Source organism: Phyllostomus hastatus, unplaced genomic scaffold (assembly GCF_019186645.2).
Source record: "Phyllostomus hastatus isolate PE091 unplaced genomic scaffold, TTU_PhHast_1.1 phas_scaffold_78, whole genome shotgun sequence".
NCBI lineage: Eukaryota > Metazoa > Chordata > Mammalia > Chiroptera > Phyllostomidae > Phyllostomus > Phyllostomus hastatus.
Genome location: NW_025334041.1, coordinates 34,921,092 through 34,940,539, shown reverse-complemented (window position 1 = coordinate 34,940,539; position 19,448 = coordinate 34,921,092). Strand labels below are relative to the sequence as shown.

General features: G+C 39.9%; 1 protein-coding gene across 1 annotated transcript in view; it reads right to left on the bottom strand.

Moving 5' to 3' along the window:
- ABCB1 (ATP binding cassette subfamily B member 1) overlaps nucleotides 1-19,448 on the bottom strand; it is an 84,029-nt gene extending 64,581 nt beyond the window's left edge. Inside the window, exons 1-4 of the mRNA XM_045827989.1 lie at nucleotides 19,282-19,448; nucleotides 18,674-18,744; nucleotides 13,215-13,266; nucleotides 664-835 (exon numbers count right to left, since the gene is read on the bottom strand). Of these exons, the coding sequence (XP_045683945.1) occupies nucleotides 664-835; nucleotides 13,215-13,266; nucleotides 18,674-18,738 (289 nt within the window). The 5' untranslated portion in view covers nucleotides 18,739-18,744; nucleotides 19,282-19,448. The remainder of the gene's footprint in view (nucleotides 1-663; nucleotides 836-13,214; nucleotides 13,267-18,673; nucleotides 18,745-19,281) is intronic.

Below are 19,448 nucleotides of genomic sequence, written 5' to 3'. Positions count from 1 at the left end.
TCATGGATAACACTGAAGCAAGCAAATCTCTTCCCTCTCTCTCAAAACATCACCTTCTCCTCTCTTAGGATACTTTTCATTAGCACACAAACAAAGTTTTTTTCTCCCATCCTAAATATATATGTGTGCACAAGCACACACACCCCTTCTCTTGGCCTCATCTCTCCATGTTAGCATCTGTTTCCAAAGAGCCCAACTTGTGACATGGCCCAAATTAAATTTCTGATATTAGCTGTTCACCTACTCTACTTTCCCCCTTCTTCATCTTACTTGATGGTTAACTGCATCCAGTTTATCAGGCTATAAATTCCAGAAACATCCTGGACTGCTGTCTCTTACACCCACATCCAATACGGCAGAGAGTTCCACTGATTCCTAACTATCATTCAAGGTCCAGATTAGGTTCCTGTACCTCTTCCTGAAATGTCCTGGGATATTTCTGATTTCATAGAGCTCTCACTTTTTCTACATATCTCTGCCAGTACTTCCACTGTGCATTCTAATGCTCATCAATATTATCTTATCAAACTTATTAAAAATGTGAACTATAGCTCAGACCCCTCCACACACTAAACACACTAGCGCATATTTAGCAATATCACTTCTAAGTGATTGATTTTTCTTCAAGCTTTCATTAAAATTGGTACCACCAGCAATACTTACTTTGATTAGTTATGTTTGTAAAAGTCATGTTTTTGAACGTTTCTGCATTTGCAAAGCTATCCGTCATATCTCCAAAGATCAGCATGGTGAGGGGGAGCCCAGCTCCATGGATGATGGCGGATACAGTTCCCAGCAACATATACAACCTATCAAGCCAATTTGAATAGCGAAACTAAAAAAAAAGAGAGAGAGAGAGAAATGTAGAGAATAGGGACAATTAGCACAGTTTCATGGATAGTTTGCATTACCTTCCATATATACCCCAAATCCAACCATTTTTCAGACCTACTACTGCTACCACAGTGGTCCAAGCCAAGCTACTGCAATAACCTAATTAGAAATGGGTGCTTGATTGTTCTTTAGTTCTGACTTACTTGCTCATATTAAATTCAGCATGTCTTCTTTTCTTATGCATGAAGTTTGATGAGAGGGATGGAACATTCCCCTGAGAAACTGTAAAAGTCTTTAATGGTATAGAAATAGAAATATAGTATTTGTTGCTCTGATTTCCAAAAATAGAAGCCACTTTTCATCTCAAGATGTTTTAGTCAAGAAAAATATTGATTGCCAAAGGTCTCTCTGAGGACCCCATTGAACATACACACTTGGTTGCTCTAAGAAATTGGCTCAGGTCACAGATCTGCTGCATAATAGCATTAGCATAAATGTAAAATGATTTTAATGTAATTAGGCCTCAATAGTGAGGAGGAGGAAAGTAATGAATTAAGATCCGTGTTTGTTGCCCTGGCTGGGTGGCTCAGTTGGTTGGAGAGTCATCCTGTAAACCAAGAGATTGTGGGTTTGATTCCTAGTCAGGGCACATGCCTAGGTGTGGATCCGATCCCTGATCAGGGCCCATATGGGAGACAACATTGATGTTTCTCTCTCATGTCAATGTTTCTCCCTTTCTTTCTCCCTTTCTCTCTCCCTCCTTCTCCCTCTCCTTCTCTCCCTCCCCTTTCCTCTCTCTCTAAAATCAAGAAACATATGCTCAGGTAAGGATTTAAAAAAATGAAATAAAGAAAAAGGTACATGCTTATCAAAAAACAGATTTCTTGAGAATATAGAATTTGGCCACAATGACTGTCAAGTGTAGACCTGCACAATCTATTTAATTATAGGCCAGTCATGAGGAGAAAATATTTCTCTAGATCTAAAAGGAGACAAAAACAGAGCACAGTAAGGGTAACTGGCTTGGGACTCTCTGAAAGGCCCACTTGGGGAACAATGGCTACTTCGCCTGTACAATTTAAGGAACCAGGTAAGAACTGAAAGAAAAACCAATGAAAGAAAACAAAAACAGAAACAGGACGAAGCCAGCTCCAGCTGTGGGTGTTTACCACGGTGGTTGTGTGGATTCAAGACGCAGACACAGTGAGCAGATCTTTAGGGAGGAAACTGGGTAAAAAGTCAGAGGTCAGGGCAGGTCACATAAACCAAAAGAAAGATTATGACCAAGATAAAAGGCACAGCAGAAGAAAGCAAAATTTTAGAACTAACGTATACTCCACAAAGAGAGAAACCAATCAAGTTAGCTAACAAGGAACTTACAGAAGTAAGGAGTGGGAGTAAGTGTTGAGTTGACAAATGGAGAAATAAACAGAACAGTTTTTGAAGGTCCATCAAGTAGAAAAGAAAAAGTGAAGCTGAGTTATAAAAATCACTGGATTGGAGTCTAGTGTAAGAATATCTAATATATACTTAGGTATTCACATTTAAAATTTTTCTTGCTCTTAAAATGTAACCAAGTAAGGTTAAGTTTGGGTTAATGACATATACTCTACATAATTTAAAAACACTGTCCACTTTACAAATTAAAACCTTTATGAGACATTGTTTGGGGCATTTTTTTCATATTTCATTGAACCCCAGCTACATTTTACCATTATTTTGTCTTAACTAAGCATTCATCTACCTCTAACACACACACACGAAGGAAGAGATGGACAGAGACCATTTATCTTCTCTCAGATACTTCATTAAAGTGGATAAAATATCAAATTCCCCAATAGAGGCAGAGAAAAGATAGTTGTCATGCAAGGATTTCTGTCAGCAAGATCCCCACAAGACATTTTAACTCCAAAGCTAATCATTGAACGTAATAAACACAAGCAGACCAAGTAAATGCCTACTCCATGATGGATACAAGCCAAAGGTAAAGAGAAAAGACAGAGCTCTTGCCTTCAGTGTTTAAACAGAAGGAGGAAGGCAAAGAAAAAAGTAAACACAATGTATGTTCCACGTGATTTGACAGCATAGTGTACAGAATAGAGCAGATACAAAATCAAGCAAATGGTCATTCCCTCTTTTGTGGAAAAGCTGCTTCCTCCCAGCTTTGAAAGTTCGGCAAGGGTTTAGAAGCAAGAAGGAAGGCATTTCAACTGGAAAGAACAGCAAGCAGACAGGGCCAACAACAATCTGCATAAAGAGCCCTGTGGTCTCCCAAACTTGAGGTCTGAGGGTAGAAGCAGCAAGAAAAAGCTGCCCAAGAAGCACCCTTCACTGAATTAGGGCAAATGAGAAGAGGCAGGATGTTGGGGAAAGGAGGGCAGAGAAATCTCATTTAGTCCTGTTTGACTGCCTATCCTGGGAGTTCTACCCAGCAAGTATGAGAGAAAGAATTTAGAGATTGAGATGTAGTTTTGTCACACTACTAAGTGTATGTAACAGAAGACATGGGAGTAGATAAAATCATATAGGAGCAAATAAAGACTGAGTGGGATTAAGAATAATTTGTATCCCTGGCTAGTAGGGCTCAGCTGGTTGGAGCATCATCCCACACGCCAGATGGTTCGATTCCCAGTCAGGGGACAGGCCTACGTTGCAGGTTCCATCCCCAGGAGGCGTGTATACAGAAAGCAGCCAATTGATGTGTCTCGATGACTCTCTCTCATGTCTGTCTGTCTGTCTGTCTGTCTATCTATCTCTCCCCTTCTCTCAAATACACACACACTCATATACAAAGAATAATTTGTAGATGAAGAGAGACAGCATGCTGAATATCCTTTTGGTGATCTTGGGGGAAGAGGAAGAAGAGAGAGGATGGCTACTAAATGGATTTGCAATGCCCAGGGCTATTTAATTGTTACCATATTTATAGGTAAATCATCCAAAGAGATGATTGGTGAAAATACAAGAAGGAAACTGAGATGAAGCAATGTTCTAGAGAATAAAGGAAACGATTGTTTCAAGTACCCAAGGCAAAGGATCATCAGTAAATTCTAAAACTATTACATGAAATGAGATCTCCCATTGTTGGGACCTGCCCTGCCTGGTTTCAGAAGCTATAACCCCCCATGGCTAAGGCTGAGTAAAAAGGCCTTGGGACCATAAGCCACTGAGGAGACAAAACTTATCCTCCTGGCAGGGGCACAGCCTCTGCCCATTTACTTCACCCTGTCTGGCCCCAGGTGGATGGCTGTTTAGCCAATTACAAGTAAGATTCCTCAAGGGAGGGACAACCTAAGACAGGCATGGTCACAAAGGGGCCCTCAGGGAAGGACTTGGGGGCTATAGAGAAAGGGGTGATGGAACTTCACCCCTCTGCTTTGTCATAGCCTGAGTCCTCATTCTTTCTGTAAAGTCTCCTAATCTCTTGGCTGCCTGAATCCCCCATCTGATTTTAATCCCCCACCTGAAATAATGCTGGAGGTGGGTATGGCCCTATGCTGGAATGTGCAGTTTCCAGGGTTAATAAGGCCAAAGAAAGAATGCATAAAATTCTGTGAAACCTGCTTTGTTAAGAATGCCTGCGATTTAAATTATAAGGTCCAAGCATAAAATGAGTTTGTTTTCCAAAGTTTTATAGCCCTTTGATGTCATTCTATCTGACCCTGACTCAGAATAAGCCCTCAGAGTTCTTTGAATGTTATCTATTGTTTGATCATTACTGCCTGACAATGACTGATGAGCTTTACCTATGTGCCCTGTATTCCTGTGCAAATTAAACCCAACAAAAGCCCAATGAGGAACAGGCTCAAGGCCTTTCCCCTCTGAGAGACCAGCCACCTTTCCTCCCTTTCCTACCAAGCAGATCATGTCTTGGTAGATTTATTCTCATCTGCGGCAGCCCAGAGGAGCTCTGCCGGATGAAGCTCCCCCACATCCCATGATGCCTCAAATTCCCTCACCGCTGCAAGGAGGTAGAGATACCTCTACAATGGAGGGATCCAATCTGTCATCATCTAAACTAAGTGATCAAGCTTAACACCGTAAAAAAGTAGAATTCCCTGACATTTGATGTTTTTAGATGTGATGAGACATGAAGTAAATAGCACCCCAATACAATTTTCTTAACCAAAATATTTCCCATGAATGTCTCAAAATCTTTAGAACTAATTGTCAGGATATAAGAAATGCAAAGCATGGAAGAACAAGTTAAATGACACCATAAGGAAGCAATGAAAACAGTCCAGAAGGTGAGACAGTCTGTACAGGGCAATAGGTACAGTCTTCTCGACATGTCGATGACATTTTAAAAGAGGAGAAAACTGTCTATACTCAGGAGACACAATATCCAAATGTCATCACTGACTGGGTCCTGTTTTGAACAAATCAATTGTAAGGCTTTTGGGGGGATATAATTGGAAAAATTTGCCTATGCACTGAGCATGACATACTTCAAGGAGTTATGTTTATTTTGTCAAATATGATCACTGTGTTATGTTTTATAAGAAAATGTTTTGTAGGAAATTTTTAAGAGGTATAAACTGAGATAGTTACATATGAAACATCATAAAATCTATAAATTCAGGTGAAACGTAGTAAAATGTTAACAACTATTAGGTATAGACAATGGGCATGTAAAAGTGAATTTTACTATTCTACTTTTGTATATGTTGGGAAATTTTCATAATAAAACTTGGTGAAGGAAGGAGGATTCTCAAGCAGGCAAAGGTATGTATCTCTTCATCTCAAGCTAGAAGGTAACAAGTTAGGAATGGGCACAGACGCAAACAAGTTTCCAAGAATTTTAAAAATTTGGGACAAAGTTAAGAGAGTTCAGAATGTCCTATTTCTTCGTGGCTTGAGGCAAGATTGGTTTCTGGAGCGTTGGTTGGTTGGAGGATCCCTGGCCAGGTGGCTCAGTTGGTCAGAGCTCAGCTGGTACACTAAAAGGTTGAGGGTTTGATCCCTGGTCAGGGCACATATGGGAGGCAACCAATTGATGTTTCTCTCACATCAACATCTCTCTCTCTCTCTCTTTTTCTCTCTCTCTCCTTGATTTCTTTCTAAAATCAATAAACATATCCTCAAGTCAGGATTTAAAAAAAGGGGAGAGAGAGAAGATCTGAGGAAGGTGGTAGCACAATGCCGAGTAGGACAAAAGCCTCAGTGGAATGTCCTAGCTCTGTCACTTGCAAGGGAGGAGACTTTGGGAAAAAAGTCTCTTAATAACCTTCAGCCTCAGTATCTACTTGTAAAAAAGAAGGACAACATTCATATATACAGTAAGGCTCACAGAGTTGTTATGAGGATAAAAATAAGACTTAATAAAAGAAGCTTTAATTAAGCATTTAATATAACATACTGTATATAAGTAAATATTGTTATTGGTTTTAGAAATGTAAAAATTAATGACTTTCCAGGAGCTTATAATGAAGGAGCAGCTTGACAAAAAAAAAGTGTAACATATCAGATGAAATGTAAGATGGAGGCATAAATTAATTATAATTGGAGCCCTTTAAATACAAGGAAATGGAAAATATATAGTTAGGTGCTGAATGGGAAGAGAGAGGGGGTGAACCAGAACCACAAGTAAGAAAGGTTCATCAACACTGAAAGACAGGGTTGGGCTTCCCGGAGGGGATGGGGAGAGGAATAGAAAGTGCTGGCAGGAGAGTGGTTTAGATAACATTCAGCAGCCTAGATGGCGAATATGACCTAACCATGGTGTCTGGTTGCAGAGGGTAAATCCATTCATTCATTCACTTATTCATTTAACATCCAAAAGATATTTATTAAGCACCTACTAAGGATTATGTTTGGTTGTAGGTACTGGCAACAACAGTGAATAAGACAAGATACCTCGCCTCATAAATCTTGCATTCTAGTACAAATAGTAAAATATCCAAGTACCTACTAAAGTTCCAGGCACTGTTCTAGGTACTTGGAGTATATCAATGAACAAAACATACAAAACCTCTGCTGTCATGGAGCCTGAGCCACAGTGACAGGCAGGGTCAGCTGGCTTAGACTGGCTAATAAGGGATATCTCTCTGAGAAGGCAATATCTAAGCTGAGACCACAGTGACAAGAAGGCTATAAATTAGTCAGTCATGTGACAATCTGGAGACAGAGCATTCCAGACGGGAAGAGCAAATGCAAAGCTTTGTCCTGGGATGAATATAAGTTTGGTGTGTCTCAAGGACCAAACAGAATTACCACTGTGGCAAGAGCAGAGTGAAGGAGAAGAGTCTGAAGTGAAGTCAGAGATGAGACAGGTCAGAGGGAGGGCCTTTTATACCCGTGGGAAGGAGTCTGGGGTCTACTCTACACTTCCCATCTAAGTGTAAAGGAAAGGAACTAGAGAGTTTTAAGGACAGAACTGAGGTTATCTGATGTGGCTCCTATGGATAAAATAGTTTTTAGAAGAGCAGAAATGGAGGAAGACTAGTAGCAAAGAGAGTGATGAAGACAGCAAACAAAGCTCTAGCTGGGTAGCTCCACTGGTTATAGTGCCATCCTGATGTGCCAAGGTTGCGGGATCCCCAGTCTGGGCACATACAAGAATCAACCCATGAATGAGTGGAACGACAAACCTCTCTCTCTCTCATCAATAAAAAAATCAATCAATCAATCAAAGTCTTGACCAGGTGTGGAATGCAGAATAATGCCCTCCTCCTCTCAAATATGTCCACACCCTTATCCCAGGAACCTACAAATATGTTTCCTTACATGGTAAAAGGAACTTTGCATATGTTAGGATTTTAAATTGGGGAGAGTATCTTGGATTACCCAGGTGGGCCTAATGCAATCACAAGGGTCCTTATAAGAGGGAGCCAAGGGGACCAAAGTCAGGAGCAGGAGAAATGAATGAAGACTTAAGAGGTTAGAGTGATGCAAGGAAGGGGCCATGCAGGCAGCCTCTGGAAGCTAAAAAAGGGAAGGGAACAGGTTCTCTCTTGGAGCCTGCAGCAGGAATTCAGCCCTGCAAGCACCTTGATTTTAGCCCAGTGAGACTTCTGGCCCCAGAGCTGTAAGGTTATAAACCTGCATTGTTTTAAGTCATTAAGTTAGTGGTATTTTGTTACAGCAGTTCTTAGAAATGAATGCACATTGTCAAAGAGAAAAAGGATAGTAAAGAGGAACGGCTAAGCTAGAAGGAATCAGGAATTGAGGGTGAAGATATCCATTTGAGTTTACAGCTTCAGAGATGGGAGTCTACCCAGATGCTAAGTCCATGGTTCTCGTCCCCAAATGTAACTTAACTAAGATAAAGTAGGGGTGAAGATTGTTGGAACCGAAGAAGTCAAAGAATGTTGAGGCGAGGAGTCATTAATAAAGTTACCAAAAATAAAAGAATAATGAGAGCACAGGTAAATGAAGCAGAGGTAATCACGTGCCAGTGTTCTTCATGGAGGAACAAAAGTAACTAGAAATCAGTAGGATACCACTAAAACCAGACAGAAGACACTATAGTTGTGCAGGGGGTTTGCATAAAAAACAATTAGGAAACAGCTGCATGAAACTAGAGAAATGCCAGCATCATCACTGACTCCTGGAAGATGGGGTTGTGGAACTCGAACTTCACGGGCAAAAGTGACACAAGAAAAAATCAAGGAGCTGAGAGGAAAGTCAACAGACTGCAGCATTACAGAAGCAAACAGAAGAAAGATTATGGTGGAGAGTGTCAAGTGCTTACTGGTCAGCATAGAATCAAAACATGTCTGCTGAATTTGGTGAGTGGTAGAGACAAAGCCAAATTATAATATGTTAAGAAGTGACTGGCTCTGGCCGGGTGGCTCAGTTGGTTGGAGCAGCATCCCATGCACCAAAAGTTTGCAGGTTCAATCCCGGGTCAGGGCAGGTACAGGAGGTAACCAACTGATGTTCATCTCTTACATCGATGTTTCTCTCTCTATCTCTCCCTTCCTCTCTAAAATCAATAAATATATCCTTGGATGGGGATTAAAAAAATAATCTTAAACCCTGGCTGGAGTAGCTCAGTGGATTGAGCGTGGGCTGTGAACCAAAGTGTCTCAGGTTCGATTCCCAGCCAGGGTACATGCCTGGGTTGCAGGCCATAACCCCCAGCAACTGCACATTGATGTTACTCTCTCTCTATCTCCCTCCCTTCCCTCTCTAAAAATAAATAAATAAAATCTTTAAAAAAAACTAAAAAAAAAAAAAGAAGTGACTGCAAGGTGAAACTGAAACAGAAAGCCAAGCCAACTTTTGTGTGGGAAGCAAGCTAGAGGAGAATGATGATTAAAATCCGCAAAGAATGACACTAATAAAATTAAAGACACCTGATGTGTAAATGCCAATGGAAAGACCCAGTTCAGGGGGAAATACTGAAGATGCAGAAAAGAAATGATAATAAATAAGGTTCTTGAGAAGGCAGATTACATGGGAGCCAAAGTACAAGTAAGTAATGACTTTTAAGGACCAGATGCTGCCTCTGTTGTAACAAAAGGGAAGGAAGAGGGGACTAACTCAGGTACAGGTAGGTATGTCTGTAGAATGGAAGAAAAGAGTGAAAAACTTGTCAGGTGGCTTTTATTTTGTTTATATAATAAAAGATGAGGTTATCTGCCAAGAACAAGAGGTGTTGAGGGTGAGGGGAGCAGAAGTGGGGAAATTGGAAGAGCAGAGGTTTGACACAGTGAAAAGAACAGTAGAATAGTACCCAGGCTGTGCTGGGTGCACCCCGCTGTGAGATTTTCCCCAGCACCAGTCAGATGTAAGGACTCAGGCACCAAGAAGGCAGATGGCTGATTTTGCCTGGGCTGTATATGACTAGTGACAGGTAAAAGGAAGTTTCTAGCTTGGGCAAGTGAATAACGAAAGAGATGGCCATTACTTTAAGCAGGATTAGGAGGAGAAAGAAGACTGGAAGGGGCTGAGGCCTAACGATCCAGAGAGGACAGTGAACAGACTGAAAAGAGAAGACAGTTGGCTGCCTAATTCAGGCAGGCCGCTTCAACTGGTCACTTTGCAGACAGAAGTTTCAAACAACAAAAGCCAGGTTGTGGGTATATGAGTGGCTGGCTGGGGTGAAGGAGGGGGAAAGATTATCGCAGCCATGAAGGTCAAGGAGTAGTTATCCATAACACCATAAAGGCTACTCAGAATAGTAGGGGCACCAGGGGTGAAAAGGGAGACACTGAACCAGGTGGTCCTCAATGACTCAGAAATGACCAAGTGATCAGAAGATAACTATCAACAAAGGACTCTTCAATTCTAGGCAGATAAAAGCTTACCCAGTCAAACTGTCATAAATCAAGTTGTGAAAAGCCCTGGCTATCTAGACTATGCTGATCTGGGCAAAATTCTTGACTTGACTTCTTATTCGTTTTGTGATTTGGTGACTTTGAATGTACTGCTTACCTTTTCTGAGTCCTTTTCATCATCTGGATCATAAGGATAACCCAAGTGCCTACATCAGCAAGTTATCATGAATATTAAGTTAAAAAACCATATATGGAGTGCTTAACAAATGCCTGGCAGAGAGGAAGCAGGTAACATTGCTAGCTATTAGCTATCTGGAAAAAAAACTGTTTCAACAAGATACATAAAGTAGAAAGCTGAGAGTTCAATCCACAGCATAATCCTGGCAAGTGTGTACAATCTTTCAGGAGTGCTTTGTATAGGAATTGCAGCCTAACTTGCATTTTTCCTGCCCATAATTCCATTGGTCCCCATTTCCTCACGAGCCTTCAACTGTTTTCTACTTACATGTTTCTGTAAGTGTTGAAATAAGGCCTTATATATATAAAGTAAAGGCTAGTAGAAAAAATTGAATCTATTCCTTATCTTTTTTATCACTTTCTCAAGATTGCCAAGAAGTCTCATAGTAGAAATAAGGGAACAGGGATGGTATGCAGAAAACAGTTAATACTGTGAGCCTCAGAGGGCCAAGTTTAGAAAGGCCTGCATACAAGGCTGAAATCTAGAACCTGGATTTGGGGAGGGTTATGGCCATCCTAACTGATAAAGAAGCTAGAACTATTTGCACAATGTGGTTTATCCTGAAAACCTGCCTTCCTTCTGCAAGTCTGGAATTTTGGTATGTGCTGGGCCTATAGTATCAGCCCCAGTAAAAACCTTGCACACCCAGCCTCAGAGTTCCTCTGATAGACAACCTTTTACACGTGTTGCCACAACTCATCACCTGGGGAATAACGTGTGACTCCACTGGGAGAGGACTTGGGGAACTTGTGCCTGGTTTCTCCTGAATGTCCCTCTTTGTGCCTTTTCCCATGGCTGATTCTACTTTGTACCCTTCTAACCATAACACACCTTAACCATACTGAGTCCTGGGGGTTCCTCTACTGAATCATCAAACCTGGGTTCTTGGAAACCACCAACACACATGAGTTTTTGTCTTAGCTGGACACTGTTATTAATTAAGCCATCTAGTAACATTAGCATTTTATTGTTAAACTTTCTTAATGTGTCCTTGTGTTTTAGCTTTTACATACAAGTTCACTGTTTTCCATGTCAACTCTTCAGGAAAAGGACACATTTGTAGTATAGTACTCTGTCAAAAGGCCTAGAATATATTCTTTCTATGCCATCCTGAGCACTGTGATTTAGAATGTGAAGTTCCCCAGTCTGAATCCTGGCCCCACTGTGTATTCTTGGGCAGGTTTATATGTCTGCCCTCAGTTTCTTCATCTGCAAAATTAGAATAACAATAGTATTTATCTCAGAGGAATATTGGGATAAACCAAACCAAAAAGTTTGTTCTGTTTTCTTCCATATGATAGCTCTAGCAGTGCTTAGTTGTCTTTAACTCCAGTTGAAATAATTTCATTAGATTGTATTGTAACAGCTGCCATATCAGCGTGTATTTAAAAAAACTTATCAAAACTGGTGAATTTTTGTGTAGCCAGTTTTAATATTGAAGATGGAAGAAAATAAGCAACATTTCTGGCATATTATGCTTTATTATTTCAAGAAAGGTAAAAGCACAACTGAAATGCAGAAAAAGATTGGTGTAGTGTATGGAGAAGGTGCTGTGACTGATCAAACATTTCAATAGTGGTTTGCAAAGTTTCATGGTAGAGATTTCTTGCTGGATGATGCTCCATGGTCATGTAGACCAGTTGATTTGATAGCAATCAAATCGAGATATTAATTGAGAACAATCAACATTCTACCATGTGGGAGATAGCCAACATACTCAAAATATCCAAATCAATAAAGTTATTGGTGAAAACAAAAAAAATGTATCTTTTATTTTACAAGAAAAACTGAGCAAACTTTTGGCCAACCCAATAGTATCTATCTCTGGTAAGGAACAAAATGAGGCATATATAAGATACTTAGAACAATACATGGCATATAGAGCTACATGTGTGTTATTATCTCACATTGTAGTTCCAGATTTTCATTCTTTTGTGGCTTGAATTGTATTGATAGTGTTATCTCAGTGTATTAGGTCTGTTAAATTTTCTAAAATATAAGATTTTCTTTAAAATTTAAGCTACAAAGCCCTGACTGGTATAGCTCAGTGGGTTGGGCATCGTCCCACAAACTTAAAAGTCGCCTGTTTGATTCCTGGCCAAGTCTCATCATGCCTGGATTGCAGGCCAGGTCCCTGGCTGGGGACATGAGAAAGGCAATGGATCAATGTTTCTCTCACACATCAATGTTTCTCCCCCTCTCTTTCTCCCTCCCTTCCCCTCTCCCTAAAAATAAATAAATAAAAATTAAGCTGCAAATAATAAAAACTACAAAAGACAGAAATGTTTTGGCTTCAAAATGAATTTCAGTTCAATTCAGGCAGAGAGAGACCAACAACCAGCCATATCTATAAAGCACCTGTCTTATTCCCAATTGATTAAAGAGAACCACTGTGCCAACAGAAAATGAGATCAAGAATTATATTAAGGTTTTCAAATTCTAGATTATCAGCTACTGAGCACAAAGGATATTACATGTACTAAGTCACAGTAATAAAACAATTCATTGTAAACCATTATATAAGGACCTGGGACTTTGATTCAAAACCGACATTTCAGAGTCATTGAAAACAGGGAACCTGGTGTCTTATTTGAACCACACCTCACGTGGCTGGTCTCATCCAGGTAGCTGAGAGATCTGTTATCTATGGGAGAGGTGCTTGCCATAGATCACTGGAGACAAAACTAATAAGGAGGATACTGAAATCTAACACAGGAAGGATGGCTACTGAGACTCAATTCACATGGCAAATTAAAATCAGTACTTATCTGAAAATAAGCTAAATCAAACCAATACATTTTACTTCTCCATTAACATGCCCTCCAAGAAATAATTGTATGAGGTGAAATATCTCTTCTCCAGGTAAGGAGAAGTCAATTTCCTAAGTATTCTGTATAGTAAGTAAATTCAAAACTCACCATTGTAAATATACTGACAGTTGGTTTCTTTTCTTTCTTCTCATTTTTTTTACTGAAAAACATAGGAATAGAATTACAATGAAAAAAACTATAAATTTTAAATTATCAAGCTAACATAGAGCTTATAACATGCCTACAATGTATTATTCAATTAAAAAAAACAGGTTACTCTATATGATCCCATTTATGAAGTTTAAACATGTTTACATGTATCTTGGAAATCTATATGTGTGGTTATCACTGGGGTTTGAGATTTTTATCAAAATATTTTCTTCCTTATGCCTTTATATTTCCTAATTTTCTATGATAAACACACACACAGACACATTACTTTTGCAATTAGAAAAAAAATAACAGAAAAGAGAGCTTTCTGTTTTTACTCTAATTAGAAAATCATTCATCCTCTCCCAAACTAATGCCCTTATCATCTAAGTAATTCTAGAAGTAGAGAGGATATCTACTACCCAGATTAACCTTAATCATTCCCTCTACCAGTGGAGGGTAGTGGCAATCAGATGCTGGGCATCAACCAACCTAGAAAGAAAAGTAATTAAATCACTACATGCAAATCTAATTCTGAAATGATGTTTGGAGTCCTAAATAGACCCTTATGACAATAAATGCAACCTAGAAACACTGCAGACAAAGTCAAGGAAGACCGTCCGTAAACTGCAAAAACAGCTGCCCTCTGGCATAACAAGAAAGTCGATTATTATTCTGAGACTAGATTCAAATGAATCTAACCGCAACCCGTTTTCCACTCTATGGAACTGCCACCTAGGTCATGAAGAAAAACCAACCATTACCCTCCTCCGCATCCCTATTTTCAAATGTACAAAAGAAAGACAATTTCAGAGAACCACTTCATTTTTACACAGGTTTTCAAGTTTAAAAAGTAAACTCTGCTTTGTCATTGTTCTTTGCACTAACATGGTCAGAGCTGAAGAGACTTCTAAAGAAAAAAACCCAGAGTTACCCCATATTTCGCTTTGGAGTGATGTTAGACAGACATAAACACACACAATATACAAACATTACTCTTCAAACGTGGTCCCACCCTATTCTGAGTAAACGCCTGGTTTCAGTAACCCTGGAACCAGAATGAGAGGAGAAAAATAGCTACACATAATTGAGTTTTAGCTCCAAGCTTTTTATTTACTTTTTTCCTTCTCTAAAACTGCTGCTACTTTGGAAATGTTATAATGTTCCTGAGTCACTGGCTAAGTAAACACTTCCCATACATGATCTCATTTAACACTTTTTAATTGTATTAAATTTATTGGGGTGATATTAGTTAATAAAATTATATAGGTTTCAAGCATACATTTCTATAACACATGATCTGTATATTGCATTGAGCATTCACCATCCAAAGTTATTTAATTTTAATCTCTGTAAAGCAGGCACATTTTTGTCTTTTTAGAGATAAGAAAACTGCAGGTGACAGAAGCTAACTAGCTTATCCAAGGTCACACAGCTCAGAACAAAGTCAAGATTTAAATTAAAAAGTCTATCCCCTCAACACCAGATATTCAGTGCAACCTGGGCCTTCTGAGTCACTGCACTGTAAGGATGTGCACTTCTACAAGGACTCCCACCCCTGCTTGATTGCTCACTTCCCCCGTCAGCTTGAAACACAGAGCTGACCAGAGGGAAGTCACTCATCAAACCTCATTTTAATTAAGAATCTTGCCCTAGCTGGCGTAGCTCAGTGGATTGAACACGGGCTGCGAACCAAAGTGTCGCAGGTTCGATTCCCAGCCAGGGTACATGCCTGGGTTGCAGGCTATAACCCCCAGCAACCGCACATTGATGTTTCCCTCTCTCTCTCTCTATCTTCCTCCCTTTCCTCTCTAAAAATAAATAAATAAAATCTTAAAAAAAAGAATCTTTATAAATACAGATATTCCTAGTGGTACAGTCATCTAGCCATCATACCTATAAACAAAACATATGCTTCCTTACAATTATAAACCAGAATACATAGTTTTTTTTAAAAAAAACCGAGCCCTGACCAGTGTGGCTCGGTTGGTTGGGCACCATCCTGCAAAGTGAAATGTTGCTGGTTCAACTCCCAGTCAGGGTACGTGCCTAGGTTGTGGGTTCATCCTGGCTGGGGCGTATACCAGAGGCAGCTAATAGATGTTTCTCTCTCACATCGATGTGTCCCTCTTTTTTTTTTATTTATTCTTTCTTTCTTTATTTATTTATTTATGTCCCTCTTTTCATTTAATTATTGTGGTAATCATTTTCCTCTCTCTAAAAATAAATACAAATCTTTAAAATAAAAAATAAATTTAAAAAACCCTGCAAACTCATAGACAAAGAGATCAGATTTATGGTTACTGGGATGGGGAGTGGGGTTAAGGAAGGCGGTCTGAAGGCACAAACTTCTAGCTATAAGCTTAAATACAAGGGGTTTAGTAATGCACACCATGTTGGCTATAGTTAACAATACTCTATGGCACATGGGAAAGTTGTTTAGAAAGTAGATCCTAAGCGCTCTTGTCGAAAGGAAAAAATATGTTTTGTTTTTCTCTTTTTATTGTATGTGTATGAGATGGATATTAACTAAAATTATTGTGGTAATCATTTAATTAAACATGGAAGTCAAACCATTATGCTTTATACCTTATACAGGACTGTATATTAATTATATCTCAATAAAACTGGGGGGAAGAACATATAGGTTTATTAAGAACAGATTAATATCAACGATGATGAGCACAATGAGAAATACTTAACTGAAAAAAATCTCTAGTTTGAAACAAGTCTGTAGGCCATAATAAGAAGGAACACTAAAATGAAGTCATGTGCCGGCTTGAACTGACTTCTTTACCACTTCCCTATACAAACTCTCAATATTTCTTACCCCAACATCACCATTTGCGTCCTAATTTCTTTAAAGTACCAAGAGGTTTTTTTAGATTGAAAACAAAAGGAAGTGATCTACTTTCTACCTTGTGAAGTCTTTTTGTTTACAGGAAAATTTTTTATTATAAAAATTTTAAATAAGCAGAAACATTGAAGTGGTAATAATAACATTCACCTAGATTTGACAATTATTAACATTTTTACCATATTTTCTTCAGTTTTCAACTGAAATATACATTGTCACTGTTAATATTTTATTGAACCATTTTAAAGTTGCAAATATCATTGCTAATGCTTTCCTACCATTATCGCATCTAAAAAGAGAGCAAGTTTTCTATAGGTTTTTTCTTTTTGAACTCTGATGTAATCGAGGTCCACACATTATTTTTGGTGGTTATGTCTCTTTGGTCTCTTTCTTAAATCTAGAAGCCCTTCTGCTCCTCACCCCGCTGACTTTTTGTAGGAACAAGAACAGATGTCTTACAGAATGTTTCACACCTTGGATATGTCTGTTTCATACTGAATTCAAATAGAGATATGCGATAAGTATAAATACACAGCAGATTTGAAAACTTGGTAGTCGCCCCATATCTGTAGTTCCTCTTTCCATGGTTTCAGTTACCTGTGGTCAACTGTGGTCCAAAGGTACTAAATGGAAAATTCCAGAAACAAACAATTTATAAGTTTTAAATTGTGCGCCACTTTGGGTAGAGTGATGAAATTTAGCACCCACCCCCTGGAGACACGGATCATCCCTCTGACCAGCATTCCCATGCTCTACAGCTCCCTGCCTCTTAGTTCCTTAGCAGCTATCTATCAGGTCTACTGTCAGGGGAGTGCAGTGCCAGTGTTCAAGTAACCCTTACTTTATTAATGGTTCCAAAGCCACTCAGATAGCTCTTATTACAGAATATTGTTACAACTGTTCTATTTTTAGTTATTATCATTAATCTCTTACTGTGCCTAACATATACATTAAACTTTATCACAGGTATGTATATATAGGAAAACTAACTAGTATATATATGCAACTAACCCTTAAAAAAACTCAGGAGGGTTAAGGAAGCTGGCTGCCTGTATAGAACTTTAGTTAGCCCTCTGCACACTCAGATTCCCAATTATCAGATGATCCTTGAACAACAAATGTTGGGACTGTGGGTCAACTGAAAAAAAGTGAGCATAAGTAGGCCTGTGTAGTTCAAACCTGTGCTGTTCAAGGGTCTACTGTGTATGTAGCGTTAGGAACTATCCTTGGTTTCAGGCATTCACCAGGGGTCTTAGAACACACCCCTGCAGTTAAGAGGGCATCAGTGTATGAAAAAGAGGATGTAAAGTATCTGATTAATAATTCTGATTACAGGTAGAAACAATATTTTGGATATACTGGGTTCCTTAAAATATATTTTCAAAATTAATTTCTCCTGTTTCCTTTTACTTCTCTTAATGTTGCTACTAAAAATTAATGGTCACAAATGTGACTCACATTATATTTCTATTGGAGAACATCAGTCTAGAAGCTTGGTTGGATTCAGACTAAATGCTTTTGCTAACACGTTTCCTAGGTGGTGTCACTAACACAGTGTATTCCACCATGAATAGGGTCAGGTCTGATCTCTGGTTCAAGTACTAACTGCAGAATCTCTCCACTGGAAAAGCCCAGTTTTCTTTTTCTAATTAGTGAGAATTTTGGATAATTCTTAGATACAACTTTTCCATTAACAATCCTTGCCTGAACCAATCATAACAATGCAGGTTCAAAAATGGTAATCGGCATTTTTCTGTACAGAATGTTCCTTTGTTCTTTCTCCTCCTCACCCTTTCAGTTTTTCTCCTCCTCTCAGAATTTTATTATGGATTCATGGATTATATTCAGTATTTTACAATCAGGTTTTGTCATTATTCTTTTTGTTTCTCATACTGTCCTATCTGTGGTCAGTGGAAACCCCTTCAGGCAAATTCCTGTGTCCTTTGATAACTTAACTCCACTTCCTTGTTCGGACATAGCAAAGTATACTCTTTTCACCTGCCCAGACCTGCCTGGAATTAGCCATTTCTCCACAGGGTTCACAGTCCTTCTAGTGAAGAGTGGTATTTAGAAACCAAGGTCTGGCACTCAGTGTGCTCATTGCTACTGTCCCTTTCCCTGGTCAGAAATTGATCTATTAAAAAACCATGAGTTCATATGAAAATTTCCAATTTAATTTTAACTCTATATATTTATACAGATATGTAAATATATAGAGTATATATATCTCCACTCCCTGAGTGGTTAGACATTGGGATAATTTCACATCATGCTAACAGCTGTTTTGGTACTAGTCTCTGTTCACAAATTCTACAAATGTCAGATATCATTGCCTTTTTAAAGACATCAACACCTAAATGTAGTTTTGGCCATGGTGCCACCTACCATACCATCAACAATGCAAAGTTTGGGACTGTTTTACCAGAAGCACGAGACTGGACCATGGAGCAGAGCAAAAACAGCAAGCAGGAAGACGATCAACAAAGTCTGTAAAGCTGAAAAGGATGTCGCCCAAATGATTCAGGCAATGTAAAGTATGAAAGTGAAACAAACTGGCTACCTTTTTTTGTTCATTTTCAAGAATTTTTCCCCTGTTTCTCCACGGCCGCCTTCTTCAACATCCATCCCCACCTGAGGAGAAACCACAGCAGAAGAGCCGAAGGTGTGATCACAGGGGGCCCAGGTGAGACTGAACCCCAGGAGCGGAGCCCGCGAGCTGCAGGGCGGAGCGCTCCTGCTGATGCTCCCAGCCCAGAGGCACGCCCGCAAGGACAGGCCACCAGACTCTGCACTCGGACTTTGCCCGCCGCCGCCGCCAAGGAGGATCCTCCTGCCAGTTACCCCGGCTGCAGCGGACAGTGCTTCCTCCGCCCACCCACCTACCTCCCGCTCAGGGACCCATCTTCCCTGCCCCCGTAGTTCCACGCGCTCACCGACTACGTAATCCAGTACACGCGGCTAGCGCCGGAAACTCTGGGCTGGGGGTGCTGCGGGAGCTCCCTGAGTGCCATTAGGTCGCACCCCAACTAGGTCCCCGTGGGCTTCTCTAGTTGGAAGCTCCCCTTCCATCCCCCTCCGAAGCCGCCTCCCACAGGGAGCCAACTCAAGAAACTTCCCTAACCTTCCCGAGAACTCTCCCTATCCAGTAACAACTTCGCGTGTGCCTACCTCGGGCTTTCCTCCGACCGTCCACCAAGACTCGAATTTTGATAGTAAAGACAGATTTAACTGGGAGAGCTTCGGCAGATGCTGGAAGTCCGGGCTCCCGCGAGCTAGGCAGGGGGTGGGGGGGGGGAGCTCAAGTGCGCCCGCTTCTCGCCGCGGCGAGCGGAATG